At 43.0% G+C, this 17,152-nt stretch overlaps 1 protein-coding gene across 1 annotated transcript in view; it reads left to right on the top strand.

The window, feature by feature from the left end:
* The window catches only part of LOC126354461 (15-hydroxyprostaglandin dehydrogenase [NAD(+)]-like), a 73,828-nt gene extending 57,020 nt beyond the window's left edge, over positions 1–16,808 (top strand). Inside the window, exons 6-7 of the mRNA XM_050004159.1 lie at positions 8,665–8,822; positions 16,621–16,808. Coding sequence (XP_049860116.1) covers positions 8,665–8,822; positions 16,621–16,738 — 276 coding nt within the window. The 3' untranslated portion in view covers positions 16,739–16,808. The remainder of the gene's footprint in view (positions 1–8,664; positions 8,823–16,620) is intronic.
* Positions 16,809–17,152: the final 344 nt, after the last annotated feature.

Here is a 17,152-nt window from a genome sequence, read left to right as displayed (position 1 = left end):
CAGCACTAAGGAATAGCTCAATAGGCAGTACAGTTAAACAGGAATGGACATCTATAAAAAGGGCAGTCACAGAAGTTGGTAAGAAAAACATAGGTGCAAAGAAGGTAACTGCGAAGAAATCATGGATAACAGAAGAAATACTCCAGTTGAACGAGGAAAGAAGTGCAAAATAGTCAGGTAAATACAGGAACACAGAAAGTCGCTGAGGAATGAAATAAATAGGAAGTGCAGGAAGCTAAGACGAAATGGCTGCATGAAAAAGGTGAAGAAATCGAAAAAGAAATTATTGTCGGAATGACTGACTCAGCATATAAGAAAGTCAAAATAACCTTCGGTGAAATTAATAGCAATGGTTGTAAGATTAAGAATGCAATTCCATTGTTAAATGCTGAGGAGACAGGAAAGGGCACATTGAAGCTCTCGGTGAGGGAGAAGACTTGTCTGATGTGATAGAAGAAGAAACAGGAGTAGATTTAGAAGAGATAGGGGACCTAGTATTACAACCAGAATTTAAGGGAACTTTGGAAGACTTAAGACCAAATAAGGCAGGAGTAATAGATAACATCCCATCAGAATTTCTAAAATCATTGGGGGAAGTGGTAACAAAATGATTATTCACGTTGGTGAGTAGATTGTATGAGTCTGGCGACATACCATCCGACTTTCGAAAAAATATAATCCACACAATTCCGAAGATTTCAAGAGCTGACACGTTGAGAATTATCGCACAATCAGCTTAAAAGCTCATACATCCAAGTTGCTGACAAGGATAATATGCAGAAGAATTCAAAAGCAAACTGAGGATGTGTTAGATGACGATCAGTTTGGCTTTAGGAAGGGTAAAGGCGCAAGAAATGCAATTCTGACGTTGCGGTTGATAATTAAAGCAAGATTAAAGAAAAATCAAGACTTGTTTATAGTCGACACGGAAAAAGCATTCGGCAGCATAAAATGGTGCAAGATGTTCGAAATTCTGAGAAAAATAGGGGTAAGTTATAGGGAGAGATACAAGAGCCAACAGGAGGTAGTAAGAGTGGACGACGAAGAACGAAGTTCTCGGATTAAAATGTGTGTGAGACAGGGATGTAGCCTTTCACCCCTACTGTTCAATCTGTACATCGGGGAAGCAATGATGGAAATAAGAGAAGAGTTGAGGAGTGGAATAAAAAATGCTGATGACATTGTTATCCTAAGTGAAAGTGAAGACGAATTACATGATCTGCTGGGTGGAATGAGGAGTCTAATGAGAAGAGAATATGGACTGAGAGTAAATCGAAGAAAGACGCAAATGAGAGGTAGCAGAAATGAGAACAGCGAGAAAGTTAACATCAAGATTGATGGTCACGAAGTAGGTGAAGTTAAGGAATTCTGATACCTAGACAGAAAAATTAACCAGTGACGGACAGAGTAAGGAGGACATCAAAAAGCAGACTAGTACTGGCAAAAAGGGTGTTTCTGACCAAGAGAAGTCTACTAGTATAAAACATAGGCCTTGATTTCAGGAACAAATCCTGAGAACGTACGTCTGGAGCACAGCGTTGTGTGATAGTGAAAGAAAACCGAAACAGAAGAGAATCGAAGCATTTGAAATGTGGTGCTACAGACGAATTTTGAGAAGTAGGTGCACTGATAAGGTAAGGAATGAGGAGGTTCTGCGCAGAAGTGGAGAGAAAAGTAATATGTGGAAAAAATGACAAGGACAAGGGACAGGATGATAGCACATATGTTAAGACATCGGGGAATGACTTCCATGGTACTAGAGGGAGCTGTAGAAGTCAAGAACTGTAGGGGAAGACAGAGATTGGAATACATCCAGGAAATAACTGAGGACGTAGGTTGCAAGTGCTACTATGAGGTGAACAGGTTTACACAGGAGAGGAATTTGTGCTGGGCCGCATCAAACCAGTCAGAAGACCTGATGGCTCACAAAATAAATAAATAGATAATAACAAATAAATAAGAGATATATGCTGGCAGAAACCAGCTTTATCTTGTGACAAAAACGTAAGTGCGTACACTTTGGCCAGAATTGAATTTGTTTGTGAGACAGTTTTGTCAACGTAACTAAAACTGATAAGAAAACTGTTGCCCCTAATCATCGCCGAATCTGGGCGCCATTTTTCACTCCTAGCACGTAAACTCGGCCAGAAGCTAGAAACAGTCTGGAACAAGGCTGTTCCAACCAAATGACTTTCCTCCATTCCTCCAAAGTTCACATAATATGGTCTGGTCATCAAGTTACGAGCATTTGCATCATTGGTGAGTGGTTTTTATTTACAGCCCTTGACGCCGAGATAATCAGAAGATAATATCGAGTTAAATCTGTTGATGTCCGCTGACTGATAACAATTGTCTGGAAATGTTATACAATATAACTTGTGAGCGATGTGCTCTGTTTTGTAAATTTGTTTGCAGAACCATACCTTATAACAAACAGAGTAAAAAGCCGTGAAAATGTTTTTAAAAATGTATGTTAACTTCGCAGTGTTCAATTTTACACATTTATTCCGACCGGTTTCGGTTTGCAACCAGTATCGGGGGAAAAGCAAGAACAAATACGACTTTTAAATTTCATGTATCGTGCTACAGACAAATGCCATACCAGATGGCGTGTTACGATACACAATAACAGTTATCTATGAAATATTGTGACTCATTCTACTGAGATACAGAGATTGAGCGTCAAGGTCATCTATAAACATGGGTACACATTTATAGAAAATGTGGTCAGTAACGTAAGTACTGAAGTTTGAATTGATTGTGCACAGGAATTTTTCATAAAACTAGTGGTCAATACCAAGGTTTTCCAACCGATATCCGAAAGGCTTTCCAAATAGGGTTATGTAGCAATCTGTTTGAATTCATCAGTCAGTGGTACGCACTGAGTCTAATGCCATCAGTATTAGAGCGGGAAGCTTTCTGATTTTTGGAGTAAACATTATGAGCGGAAGATTGTCTCCCATTACTCGTGGACAGGCGGTGAATGTACTATGAGGTTGCGAACTCTTGTTGTAAACTAATTTCCTCACCAAATACTGACAGTGGAAGTTATGCAGCTTCTACCAGTAAGGCGTTCGTCGTAGCAGCTTACTTTACTCCTAGTCATATCTGCAGACGTTGAAAATGTACCACGTCTCGTTTATGAAGCATGTTTAGCAGTGTTGTGTTGTGAGGAACATCCATAATTGATGACGGAGTGGACTAGGCCTTTGTTCATCATCAAGAGACTGTAAGGGTCTGCCTCCCATCAAGGTCCAGCTACGGATTTCATCGCCTTAATGCTGTCTACTGAATGTCCCCTCGAGTCATTAGAGAGGAGTGATCGTTATAGAGAGGTCGGTCCAAAGTATGGGAACCCTACACACTGCTAGAAACTCATGCTTCAGAAGACAGGTAGATAGCAGTATGTGCGCAGATATTTTGATCATTGGTACCTTAGGATATACCCACTTCAGCGTGTTACCTGCTTTTTCTCAGATTCTAATAGTCTTCTCGCAAACACGTTATGTAATTTAGCACGTGATGTTTAATGCACACTCTTAACTGCACTGCGGAATACACCTGTCAGTATAGACTAAAAACTAACCGTTTTGCGACCACACGTCAATGCTTCAACAACTGACCTGGTGGTCCAGGGAAAATAGGCATTAATGGTATGCTCTTGCCATATACACTTGGAGGTACTAACCAACCTAAAAGTATACTTACTACTCTTCAGTAAATACTTATGGAATGTTGTTCAATATACTGTCCTCAGTCATCAGTAAAGGTATCTCTAACACCGTGTATATGCAGATGTTAGCCAAGCCTCTAGGTTGCGCTGTTGTATTCGTCTACGAACGCCCCTCCTTGCAATGTTCTGAACACAATGCAAATGTCAGTGGTGGTCATGCAGTGCTGCATGTAGTTGTGAGTGCATTATGTAGGAGCTGAGTGAATTCGAACATGGACAAATTGTTTGTGCTCGTATGTGGGGTGCTTCTGTAAGCACTGGAGCCGAAGTGTTTAGTGTTTCATGAGGCACTGTATAGATTTATACCACATACAGGGAAGGCTTAAAATATGGTCTACAAAGTCACAGCGCGAACTAAAGAATATATTGAGTGATCGTGACGGATAGTCATTGAAGAGGAACAGGGGCGGTGGCAAGGCGGAGAGGGGGGGGGGGGGAGAGGGAGGGCTATTGAGGCTATAAGTCCTCCCTCCCACCCCAATGAAGTATCAGGTTACACTGGATAGAATGACTTCAGAAATCAGCGAATATATTACTTCAACAGATTCAATCATTTTTTAAATAATTATGTAGCAATATAGGTTGCAAACGTATTTGAAACACATTTTAACAAAATAATAAGAGCGGCAAATAGCTTACTATCTAAACGAATAAATATCATCGAACCTAAAATGGGCGTCTTATTATTCATTAATACACACTGGGTGTATATTAATGTACGAGTACCACTTACAATAATCAAGAAAGCTAAGTATGCCGGGTATGCCTACCAAGACTTAAATTGCTGATCCCAGACAAAAATCGCCGGACATCTGGATCAAATCGTATTATTTTCCCGGGCACACACATTCTGTAGTCAAGTTTTTACCCTGAACTCCAAAACAGTTACCGAAAACAACATTAAGCAACACCAAATTTTATCAATTTGTCAGCGAAGGATCACAACTCTCATTTTGTTAAGCGATATTCCATTCCTCCAAACTCCCTCCTCCTCCCCCCCCCCCCCCCCTCCGCCACCTCACCCTTGACTGACTTCTACAATAGCCCCTGAAGAGGAATAAGAAGACGAGAGCTGCAAAAGCCACTATATCACAGAATGTCACACTCTCGAACCCTATCAGCACCAAAAAAATCTCAAAGGGAGGTTCTGAACCAGGGAATTATAGGCTGAGCTGGAATTCAAAAGTCGCTCATCATCGATGCAAACGCCCATTGAAACCTTCCCGTCTCCTCTATATCTCTTTTGTTGCGCAACCTTCCCTTCTACAATAAACTATGAAACCTTCGCTTAGGATTTCTATCTCTTGCTTAATAACAACAAATGAAATCTTCCCTTTGAATTTAATCCTCTTTCTCAGTAATAATAAGTGCAATCTTCGCATACAAATTTAAAGTGATTTTGGGCTTATTTCGACGAAACATAGAATGTGTAGTCGTCGTGGCCCTCAGTCGTTATCTGCAATAACCCAAAACTGTTCCTTACCTTTTTTACTGTTACTGGATCGCCATCTGACTGCTACATCGAACTGCTACATGAATATACTTACTCTGTTTTACTACACTCTGTTAGCTGCTGATGGGCTGTCATAATAAGTGGCCGTATTTATTACTAAAGTTGACATTATTCTTTAATAGCAAAGCTGACGTTATTCTTTAATTAATTTGACTGAAGCTACGTAATTCATAGTTAAACTTTTTCTTCACAACAATAATATTTTGCAAAGTTTTACGTTGATGGTTTTTGGGAGGGATTACAATCAGTAATGCAATATTTCTGGCAAAATTAATTATATTCTGAAAATGATTCTTGAAATATTTACTGTTGGTAATGAAATGATTTTACAAACCTTCAAATGGGACTTACTTTTTTACAATAATCTTACAACTAGCATTGCGCAAACATACCTTCAGTAGTCTTGAGTTTCTCCAAAAAAAAAAGTAATTCAATAATATTAGTTCCTCTTATGATAATAGTTAGCTGATGATGTCTCTGTACATCCGTTTATAATCTCTTGTAAATCATAGCTGGTGGCTGGCAGGCACACCACTCCTCTCAACCTCTCGCTTCAGACCTGCTACCGACTCGCTTCACATCTCGCGCCGGCCGCGGTGGTCTAGCGGTTCTAGGCGCTCAGTCAGGAACCGCGCGACTGCTACGGTCACAGGTTCGAATCCTGCCTAGGGGATGGATGTGTGTGATGTCCTTAGGTTAGTGAGGTTTAAGTAGTTCTAAGTTATAGGGGACTTATGACCACAGATGTTGAGTCCCATAGTGCTCAGAGCCATTTTCACACCTCGCTTACTACTGACTTTCTACGAACGCCAAAGGGCGATCTCTTCCGCCAATAATGTTCTCTGGTGCAGAAAATCCTTGCTACCATTACAAAATGTGTCAGTGAGCGGTCTTTCCAGATCTTTTCTTAAAATGTATCCATACGCGGTCTTTCCCGCCCTTTTTAAAATTATATCAATGTGCGGTCTCACCCGCTAACAATACTTTGGTGCAGACATTCCCTGCTACCACAATTATTACCAAAATGACAAATATTAATGATTCCTATTTAATCCTATTAATAAAATATAAACATCTTTCATAAATTGTGGTTTCACAATAGACAATAAAAATATACACGTCTTACACCGTTAACAGGAAAACGTGGTGCGAATGCCGTAATATCTGAACTATGGGGCAATGGAAGAAGGTAGTTTGGTCGGATGAGTCTTGTTTATCACTGTTTCCAACATCTGGCCGAGTTTACGTCCGGAGAGTGAAAAATGGCGCGGATTCGGTGATGATTTGGGCAGCACTATCGTGGTATTCCGTGGTTGCCCTGGGAGGTAGCATTACTGCCAAGAAGTGTGTGAACATTTTGCCTGTACAGGTCCATCCCATCGTACAACTTTTGTTCCCAGTAGCGGTTGTGTGATCCAAGACAAGGCTCCTGCTCAAACAGCTCACATTGTGTAGGACTGATTTTGTGAGCAAAAGGATGAATTATGTCACCTTTCCAAGCCATCACCATCACCAGATCTCATTATTATTCAGCCTTTGTGGCCTCGTTTGAAGAGAAACGTGATACCTGTCCACCTCTGGTATGCGACTCTCTTGAAAACTATCCAGGACCTGTGTTTATCCAATCCGAGACGACTGGATGCTATTTTTGAATAGGTGTGGTAATACATTACTGGCCATTAAAATTGCTACACCACGAAGATAACTTCCTACAGACACGAAATTTAACCGACAGGAAGAAGATGCTATCATATGCAAATGATTAGCTTCTCAGAGCATTCACACAAGGTTGGCGCCGGTGGCGACACCTACAATGTGCTGACATGAGGAAATGTTCCAATCGATTTCTCATACACACACAGCAGCTGACCGGCGTTGTCTGGTGAAACGTTGTTGTGATGCCTCGTGTAAGGAGGAGAAATGCTTACCATCACGTTTCCGACTTTGATAAAGGTAGGATTGTAGCCTATCGCGATTCCGGTTTATCTTATCGCGACATTGCTGCACGCGTTGGTCGATATCCAATGACTGGTAGCAGAATATGTAATCGGTGGGTTCAGGAGGGTAATATGGAACGCCGTGCTAGATCCCAACGGCCTCGTATCACTAGCAGTCGAGATGAGAGGCATCTTATCCGCATGGCTGTAACGGATCGTGCAGCCACGTCTCGATCCATGAGTCAACAGATGGGGACGTTTGCAAGACAACCAGCTGCACGAACAGTTCGACAACGTTTCCAGCAGCATAGACTATCAGCTCGGAGACCGTGGCTGCGGTTACCCTTGACGCTGCATCACAGACAGGAGCGCCTGCGATGGTGTACTCAACGACGAACCTGGGTGGACGATTGGCAAAATGTCATTTTTTCGGATGTGATCCAGGTTCTGTTTATAGCATCGTGATGGTCGCATCCATGTTTGGCGACATAGCGGTGAACGCACATTGGAAGCGTGTATTCGTCATCACCATACTGGCGTATCACCCGGCGTGATGGTATGGGGTGCCATTGGTTACACGTCTCGGTCACCTGTTGTTCGCATTGACGGCATTGAACAGTGGACTTACATTTCAGATGTGTTACGACCCGTGGCTCTACCCTTCGTTCGATCCCTGCGAAACCCTACATGCACATGTTGCAGGTGCTGTACGGGCCTTTCTGGATACAGAAAATGTTTGACTGCTGCCCTGGCCAGCACATTAACCAGATCTTTCACCAACTGAAAACGTCTAGTCATTGGTGGCCGAGCAACTGGCTCGTCACACTACGTCAGTCGCTACTCTTGATGAGCCGGCCATGGTGGACGATAGGTTCTAGGCGCTACAGTCTGGAACCGCGCGACCGCTACTGTCGCAGGTTCGAATCCTGCCTCGGGCATGGATATGTGTGATGTCCTTAGGTTAGTTAGGTTTAACTAGTTATAAGTTCTAGGGGACTGATGACCTCAGTAGTAAGTCCCATAGCGCTCAGAGCCACTACTCTTGATGAACTGTGTTATTGAGTTGAAGCTGTATGGGCAGGTGCACATGTACACTCCATCCAAGCTCTGTTTGAGTCAATTCCCAGGCGTATCACGTCTGTTATTATGGCCAGAGATGGTTGTTCTGAGTACTGATTTCTCAGGATCTATGCACCCAAATTGCGTGAAAATTTAATCACATGCCAGTTCTAGTATAATATAATAGCGCAATAAATACCCTTTTATCATCTGCATTTCTTCTTGGTGTAGCCATTTTAATGGCCAGTAGTGTATGTTGTGTTTTGGAGTTCCCATAATTTCCACCCCCCACCACTCGGTAGTTGTTTCGTGAGCTTGCATTTTTGTGTGTGCACTTTGACCCAAAATTCTGATATATCACCATTAACACTGTGCCTGACTGCACAGGAGGTGGACCTATGACGTGTTGTGTTGTGTTTCAGGACGAGCTGCACGTGAATCAGACTGGCGTGAGGATGGTGGCGCTGTGCCCGGGACCCACGGACACGCCGCTTGCGAGAGACGTTGTCCAGTACTGCCTGCACGACTACGCCCGGCAGTCTATGATAGGCGTGACAGCCGCCTACGGCGGCCTCTGCACGCACGTACCACTTTATACTTCAATTTTACTGGCGTTTAGTGTACTGACCTGGGCCATGCTACATTTGTAGAAAGTCCGATGGCTTGAACAAACGTACGGGTTGTTCAAAAAGTCAGTATAAGTTTGAAAACTTAATAAACCACGGAATAATGTAGATAGAGAGGTGAAAATTGACACACATGCTTGGAATGACATGGGGTTTTATTAGTACAAAAAAAATTCACAAAATGTTCGACAGATGGCGCTGCACAGCAAAACGTCAGTGACTGCGCATGACAATCATGTATAAAAGGAGCTGTAATGAGAGAGAGAATCAGAATCCTCTACACCTTCCGCAAACTCGATCCTCCTTACCTGCTGGTCTCTCCCACCCTCTCCCACCCCAGTCCGCTGCCATGCCTGTACTTCCATATCCCACCTGCACTCCATCTCTCGACTCTCCACATCCTCTCCCAAGGTGGCTTCCGCCAGCTCCCCCCCCCCCCCCCTTGATGATGCCTTCCTCCCCTCCATCTACCCCTCCTACCATCTCTGAGCCTCCCTCCCTCTTCCTGTGTTTGATTCCTTTGGGCACCCTCTCTCCATTCTCTCCCCCTTCCCTCTCTCCTCCCTTTCCCCCCACACCTCCTCCGGGCTTCCCCTACCCCCGTCCCTCTACTCCTCCTCCCCTCTCCTCTGTCATTGGCATCTTTGCTCTTCCCTCTCCCTCCCCTTCACCCCTCTTCCCCTCTTGGCAGGTCCCGCACGCGCACATGTTCCGTGGACATTCGCGCGCCGGAGATCATCGCCATCAGTGTCTCGTGTGTGTGTGCCGTCGTGTCTCGTGTTCAGTGATCACCGTCACGCTCCATCGTTCCCATGTGTCATCGCAATCATCGATGTTTGTGCGTCGTGTCAACAGCTTGTGGTGTGATTTCTCGTCGAGTGTGAATGGCTCCATGTTTTGTATTTTATGTCTGTTTTTTACCCACCATTCTGTCATTTCTGAGTATTCTTTCTTTTATCATTGTCTCCTCTAAGGCTGAAGAGCGGTGTAGAATGCTGCTGCCGGCCTACCTCTTTGTATGTGCAGGTATAAAATAACAATAAACGAAAAAAAGAGAGAGAATCAGATACGCCAGCAGTCATAGCATGTTAACGTTACCTGAAAAGGCGGTTTTAGTGAAGCTGTATTATCAGAATGGGGAATGTACTAGTTCAGCGTTACAATGCTATCGCCATAGGAAGGGGGTTCGACGGGTAAAGGTACGTTGACAAATGCAGCTGTGGCGAGAATGATTTCGAAGTTAGAAGCCACGGGTTGTTTAGACGATGGACTCCGTAGTAACCGACCGAGCACAAGGCATAATGCTGCTGAGACAGTTCAGGAAGAAATGGAGACTGTAGCAGGTTCGTCTATACACGGGGAAGTCAGCACTCTTGCAGTCGCACGTTGCACCGGCATTCCATACACTACTGTTTGGTTGGCACTGAGGCGTACCCTCCAATGCTATGCGTACAAAATCCATCGGCATAATTAACTGTTACCTGGCGATTTAGTGAAGCGTAGGGCATTTGCAGTGTGGGCGTTTCAAAATATGGCAGTAGATGACGATTGGTTGAGTAACGTGTTGTGGACCGACGAAGCTAATTTCACGCTCCGAGGGTCTGTCAACGCCCACAACTGCTGAATTTAGGCTACCGAAAATCCTAGAACTGTCGTGGAAAATCCATTGCAAGACGGTATGGGTTGGATTTACCACGTCTACCGTTATCGGGCCTTTTTTCTTGGAGGAAATGCGTTATTCTCGTTTTGTAACTGCTACCGTGATGGGTGAGAGGTACGCCAATATGTTACAGAATCGCATCATCCCCAGCCTGGCCGATAAACACCTGCTGGAATGTATGATGTTTATGCAGAATGACACTCCACCACATATTGCTAGACGCGTGAAAGAATTCTTGCGCTCGTCGTTTGGTGATGATCGTGTGCTCAGCCGCCACTTTCGTCACGCTTAACCTCCCAGGTCCCCAGACCTCAGTCCTTGCGATTATTGCCTTTGGGGTTACCTGAAGTCGCAAGTGTATCGTGATCGACCGACATCTCTAGGGATGCTGAAAGACAACATCCGACGCCAATGCCTCACAATAACTCCGGACATGCTTTACACTGCTGTTCACAACATTATTCCTCGACTATAGCTATTGTTGAGGAATTATGGTGGACATATTGAGCATTTCCTCTAAAGAACATCGTCTTTGCTTTGTCTTACTTTGTTATACTCATTGTTGCTATTCTGAACAGATGAAGCGCCATCTGTCGAATTTTGTTTGAACTTCTGTATTTTTTTTTTTTTTTGGTTCTAATAAAATCCCATGTCATTCCAAGCATATGTGTCAGTTTGTACCTCTCTACATTATTCTGTGATTTATTCAGTTTTCAAATTTATACTGACTTTTTGATCATCCAGTATGTTAATACACGCAACGTACGTGTTGATGTGGTCTTAAGTCCGGCTGCTTTGATGCAGCTCTCCACGCTAGTTTACCACCGGTAAGCCTTTTCATCCCTGAATAACTACTGCAATCGACATGCACGTCAATCTATCTCTTCTTCTGCTTGGTTGGCTCTACAGTCCTTGAAGAACCTCGGCCTCCTGTACTCCCTGCCTCCATTCATCTCCGCCCATCGCCTTCCTTTTCCAATTTCTTATTCCCATCACCTTTAGATCTTCTTCCCTATCGTCCAGCCACCTTTCCTGGATCTACCTCTTCTTCTTCTCCCTTCTGGTTTTCCCATGAAAACTATCTTGACACTCCGAGTTTCTAGCATTCTCTTTACATGTACTGCACGTCTTATTCGTTCCTGCTTTATTTTAACAAAAATATCCACCTTTCCAAAAAGTGTTTGTAGTTCTACATTTGTCCTTGCTCTCCAGTCAGTTTTCTCTCTCACTGCTCCAACAATCCTTCTCAGTATCTTTCTTTCACATCCCAATAACCAGTTCTCCTCGTATAATGTCAATATCCAACCTTCTGATCCATATATTACTATAGGTCTTAATATAGTCGTGTATATTTCGATTCCTACTAAAAATCCTGGAATTAAATACTTTCTGCAAGGCAAAATAGCAACGATTTCCACTCGCTAACCTTTCTCGAATTTCTACTGCTGCTTTTTTGTCCTCCGTTATTACAGAACCCAAATATTTAAATGTTTTCACTCTTTCATATTCTTTCCTATCCATTACTATTGAATTCTTTTATCCACTTATATTGGGCTGCCGCATCACCATATACTTTGCTTTGTTTACGTTTAGTCCTTTCCATTAATACTACGTCATCCGCATATGCTACCACTTGAACTTGCCGATTAAGTATTGTTCGTCCTGAGTTTATCAGCATTTGCCGCATCTCCTTTTCTAAAACTAAATTAAATAGCATTGTAGAGATCACATCTCCCTGTCGTAGCCCCCTCTGTACTTGAAATTCACCAGACAGTTCTTGCTCTACTCTTACTTTACACACTGTTGCTTTCATTGTCATTTCTGTTAAATTGACGAATTTTCGTGGGATTCTAAATTCTTTCATGATCTGTATAATTTTCTTCCTGTATAGGCTGCCGTACGCTTGCTTAAATCAATGTACAACTGATGTAGTTGCTTGTCATACTCGTAAAACTTGTCTAGCACTTGTCTTGATAAAAATATCTGATCCACCGTGGATCTGCTCCTCCTAAATCCATCACGATAGTCCACCAATATCCTTTCTATCATTCCTTCAAGTCTGGAGGCTAAAATTTTACTAAATATCTTATATGTTACGTGCAAGAGTGATTCCACGATAACTGCTACACTCTGACTTGTCCCCTTTTTTATGTAACGGGCAGGTAATTCCCGTGTTCCTATCCTTAGGCATTCTTCAATCTATTTACTGTATACAAATATCGGTCTCCCTCTACAGTTGTTCACCTTCGCCCATTCCTCCACATCAGGCGATGACTACTCATGGTGCGACAGGGCTGTAAAACACTGTCCATGCTGTAGAAACCTGCATGCCATACTGTCTCCTTCGTGTTAGACACCGGATAACGAGGCACTGTGGGATTCACCGGAATTACTGCCTTCTGGAGATGAGTATTGCTGATGTTAACGTTTTACGCCAAGGATGCAGCAGGTCTCCACATTGGCTCCTACAGACACCCAGAATTTTGAGAAAGATAACACTCGGGATTTTTTTACCGGTTTTAAAGCCCTGTACACCGAAAGTTCCCAACAAGAGAACTCCCTTGGCTGTTCAGTGGTATTTTCCCACCGTGCTTTCAAGATCCGCCGTCCCCGTAACTACACTGTATTTCAACAAACAATCCTGCTGGAGGGACATCGGCAACTGAACATTATAGGAGGGGTTGAAAATACCGCTTCAGACGTAAAGTTCTTTTTATTTTTGAGTAGTTAAAACGCGACCGGTTTCGGGTTCTTACAGGCCCATCGTCAGGTATTATACTGAAAATAAACAAGGGACCTGAGCTAGTAATAGTTTTTGGAAGCAATAGTATATATAAAAAAACAGAAAAGAAGTTCCATATAACATTTTATAAAACAGCGGTCGGGCTGGGTGCGGCAAAAAATTAGTCAGTGGCAAAGTGACACTAGAAAATACTACGGACGTCTGCGTTGGTCTAGAAATATCACTTGCAAGAGCAGAGCATGGAGTAGCGCACACGAAGGGGGAAGCAAGCTGCTAAGCCAGAACGGCAAAAGTATTGCCATCTGTTGACGGGTAGAAAAACATGCGGCCATCTAGCTCGGTCGTTCACAATTTGAGTTACTGGTCTACATTTAAAAAAATTGCATAGATAGTTACTTGAAACGCGTTTACAGTTCTTTATGAGTCGTAAGGAACATATTGACCAGGGCCAGTACAGAACTGTAGTAAAACTATCTGGAAGACGGCGACATTAAATTTATGTATAAACCTTAAAACGCAATGAAAATTTTTGCCATTCCACGAGCAACATGCAGAATTTTTTGTTTAGGGAGGATACATACGGCGACGAGGAATAACGTACCACAGTAATGAGTTGAAAGAACATACACATGTGCCACTACTACTAAAAACAATCTCGCTACTGGGTAAAATGGAACAGAATAAAATGGAAAGTAGCAAATCCTTACAGTGTACACTGTCAGAAACTAGCTTCACTAGCACTAAAGAGACACATTAAAAGTAGGAGCAATTCAAAACTTGCTAACTTAAAGGTGACCACTCAATGAGGCTTACATAAGATAAGAGTTGAAACAACATGAAAGATAGGTAAATTTTAATTTAGTGAGGACACAGATAATGACGCACCATAATGCGCCGTAGTCATAGGATAAAAACTTGAAAATATAGAAACTTCTATTAAAAGAGGACATTTTACAGCTTGCGGTCCTCACTATCGGAGATAGGCATATGCCGCATAGTGATGATGATGATGATGATGATGATGATGATGATGATGAGGTCCCATACTCCGAGGAGCGTAAGGGACGATGCGGGAGACACGCACCGCCGACTTGGCAAGATCCTAGCGAGGATGATTTCCCATTTCCTTCCTCTGAGGGGAATGATGATGAAGACAACACAAGAAAACCCAGTCATCTAGGGGCAGGGAATATCCCTGACCCCGCCGGGAATCGAACCCCTTTGCGGGAAGCGAGAACGCTACCGCAAGACCACGAACTGCGAACGTGCCGAATATCAGCTAAGACTACTTAAGAGCCACCACAACAATGGCGAAAACACTGGCCCAATTAAGAAGTATACAGAAGTATACAGAAGGAGAAGGAAATGAGTCTGGAGGCTGCTTCAAAAAGAAAAGTTATTTAGCAGGGCTGAGTGCTTAATCGAAGTTTGCTCATTCATAATGCCCGATGGATCACTGTTTTCGGAGCCCCAAATCCTGCCACTGTGCCAATTCGCATGTCCACAAATGTGGATCGTTACTTCATCTGGCAACAGGCACTTTTCCAGGTAGTCATTGTTGGCGTCTACAGGGGCTAGCCTGGAAAACGCGACTGCATACCGCGGTAGCGATCGTTTCGCTGTAATGCATTTTGTATGCAAGAAGGCCTAATTGTTTTTGTAACACTTAACGCCAATTGATCGTTCTTTCTACAATTCGCATGAAGTACGACGTTTTGAGTTCTGGGGGGGGGGGGGGGGGGGAGGGAGGAGGGGGCGCTGTGTGGAAATGAAGTTTGCCCTCTATTGACATGTTGACACCTGCGTGAGACACAGGGGAGGCCCACTTCGAGGAAGATGTTGAACGCGACCTGTCTCTTTATTGCTTTTTAACAACCACATAATGGTTGTTTCTACCGTTTGTGTCTTCCCACACTGGCCTTGATCATTCCGCAGTATCGTTCCCACAGTCTTGGATTCAGCGTATGACACGACACTTTGGGCCATATCCAGGTGTGTCTCTTGTTTGATGAAAATGTGCGAGAGATGGCACAGGAAAAGTAACTTTGTGTGATCTTAGGCTTTCCCGGCGAATTAACTGGTTGTACTGTTCTCGGGTCTCCAACCGGGTTCAGTCGTTTTCAAATCACGATATTTCAACAGTGTTCCTTGCCGTTCTCTTCAGGTGATATCTGCACGTATCACCTGAAGATGACGGCAAGGAACGCTGTCGAAATATCGTGGTTTCAAAACGACTGAACCCGGTTGGAGACCCGAGAACAGTACAAACAAAAGAAACTTTGGTAGCTGCTAAAAAAATCACGTTTCTCTATTTTTAAAAGTTTCCCGAAGTTATGATTTATTTAAAATGGTAATCGGACTTTACGGACACCCTGTATAATATGTAGGAGAGTGAAGAGGGAACAATAAGAAGGCCAACAGGGAAGCGGTTGGTTTAAAAAGTATGTACGGTTGCATCGTTTCCTTCCGTCCCTTACCGTTCAACCTGTGTATCGATGAAGTAATGACGGAAATGAATGACAAGATCATCTATCACATTCAAGTTGAAATACGGGTGACGGGAGACCACCGATAACATTCACTGAAGGTGTGGAAGACTTATAGGACCTGTTAATCGTGATGAAGAGTCTACTGAGCACAAAATATGGCTTGAAAAGAGACTAAAGAAAGATGAAACTAATGAGGAGCAGCAGCAACATGAGTGGTGATAAACCAGACGTTAGAACTGTGGACCGCGTTGTGCATGCATTTTGGAACTCTGGAAGCAAAATAGTAAAAGTAAACAATGATTAACTTGCATGGGGGACTGGTTTCAGTACATGGACTATCATCTTTATGTTTTGTACTAATATAGGAACCAATTTTACTTCATTAATTTATTTTCGTTAGTTTTTTTAAAACTACGCAACATATAGATGTGTCTACAGTAAGATCACGTCCTGTTAATTACTGATGCACATGAAGAAGGCAGGTCTCCAACCTCAAAATTTAACCTGATGTGTCCTAACCAGAAACTCATGCCCAAAAATTATATAAATAAATTACGTAACAAATTGTTACAAAAGCTAGAAAGCCAGGTGCTATGCTGTGGTTCGTGGTCGTATTTGCCCATTATATATAGTGATCTTGGCACTTTGCTGGAGCACATATTTAACCTCGCCTTGTTGCTGTTTATGGCTCCCCCACTTCTGAATCATACTTGTATGCTCTACAGAAATAAAATGATACCGCTGGTAATTATCAGCCAGTACTTAATTACATGTGGAGGTTGGAATTACAGATTTTGTTACTTATTACACTGCATTCTTCTGGAACAATTTAATGACGTGTGTGTGTGTTCTCTTTGCAGGCCTGACTTCATCGCTGAGGGGCTGATGACTGTCATCCATGAGGGCAAGTCAGGCTCCGTCTGGGTGGCCAACAACAAGAAGATCAAGGAGATAGTTTACCAGCGACTCGTCCAATAAGGGCTGTTCTACATGTCATTTTGTACACGTCGCATTACCATGAATAAAGTATAGGCGATTTGAGTGAAGACTCATGTAGCAATAAGAGTTACTCTCTGAAGTTGCCACCCACTGGACTTACCCACTGCTCTGGCACATCTGGCTCCTCGAGACCATGTGAGAACTGTTTCCTAGAATGAGAAACGTTGTTTGAGGTTAAACCCATTCACAAAGGCTATTCTGTCGAGTGCACAATCTTGCAGCTTGCAGCTGTTTCCAATGTCCATATAACTCTTCTTGGCTATAGACTGCGACTTGTTTGGAAATGATGTTTGAGTTTTAATCCCTATTTCAAGTGACCATTATAGATTGTAACAATGAACAATGTGTGCAAAAAATTATTCAAACAATGCTGGAAGGGGAGAAAATCATAGT

This window comes from Schistocerca gregaria, chromosome 3 (genome assembly GCF_023897955.1).
Source record: "Schistocerca gregaria isolate iqSchGreg1 chromosome 3, iqSchGreg1.2, whole genome shotgun sequence".
Classification (NCBI taxonomy): Eukaryota; Metazoa; Arthropoda; class Insecta; order Orthoptera; family Acrididae; genus Schistocerca; species Schistocerca gregaria.
This window is presented reverse-complemented; position numbering and strand designations above follow the sequence as displayed.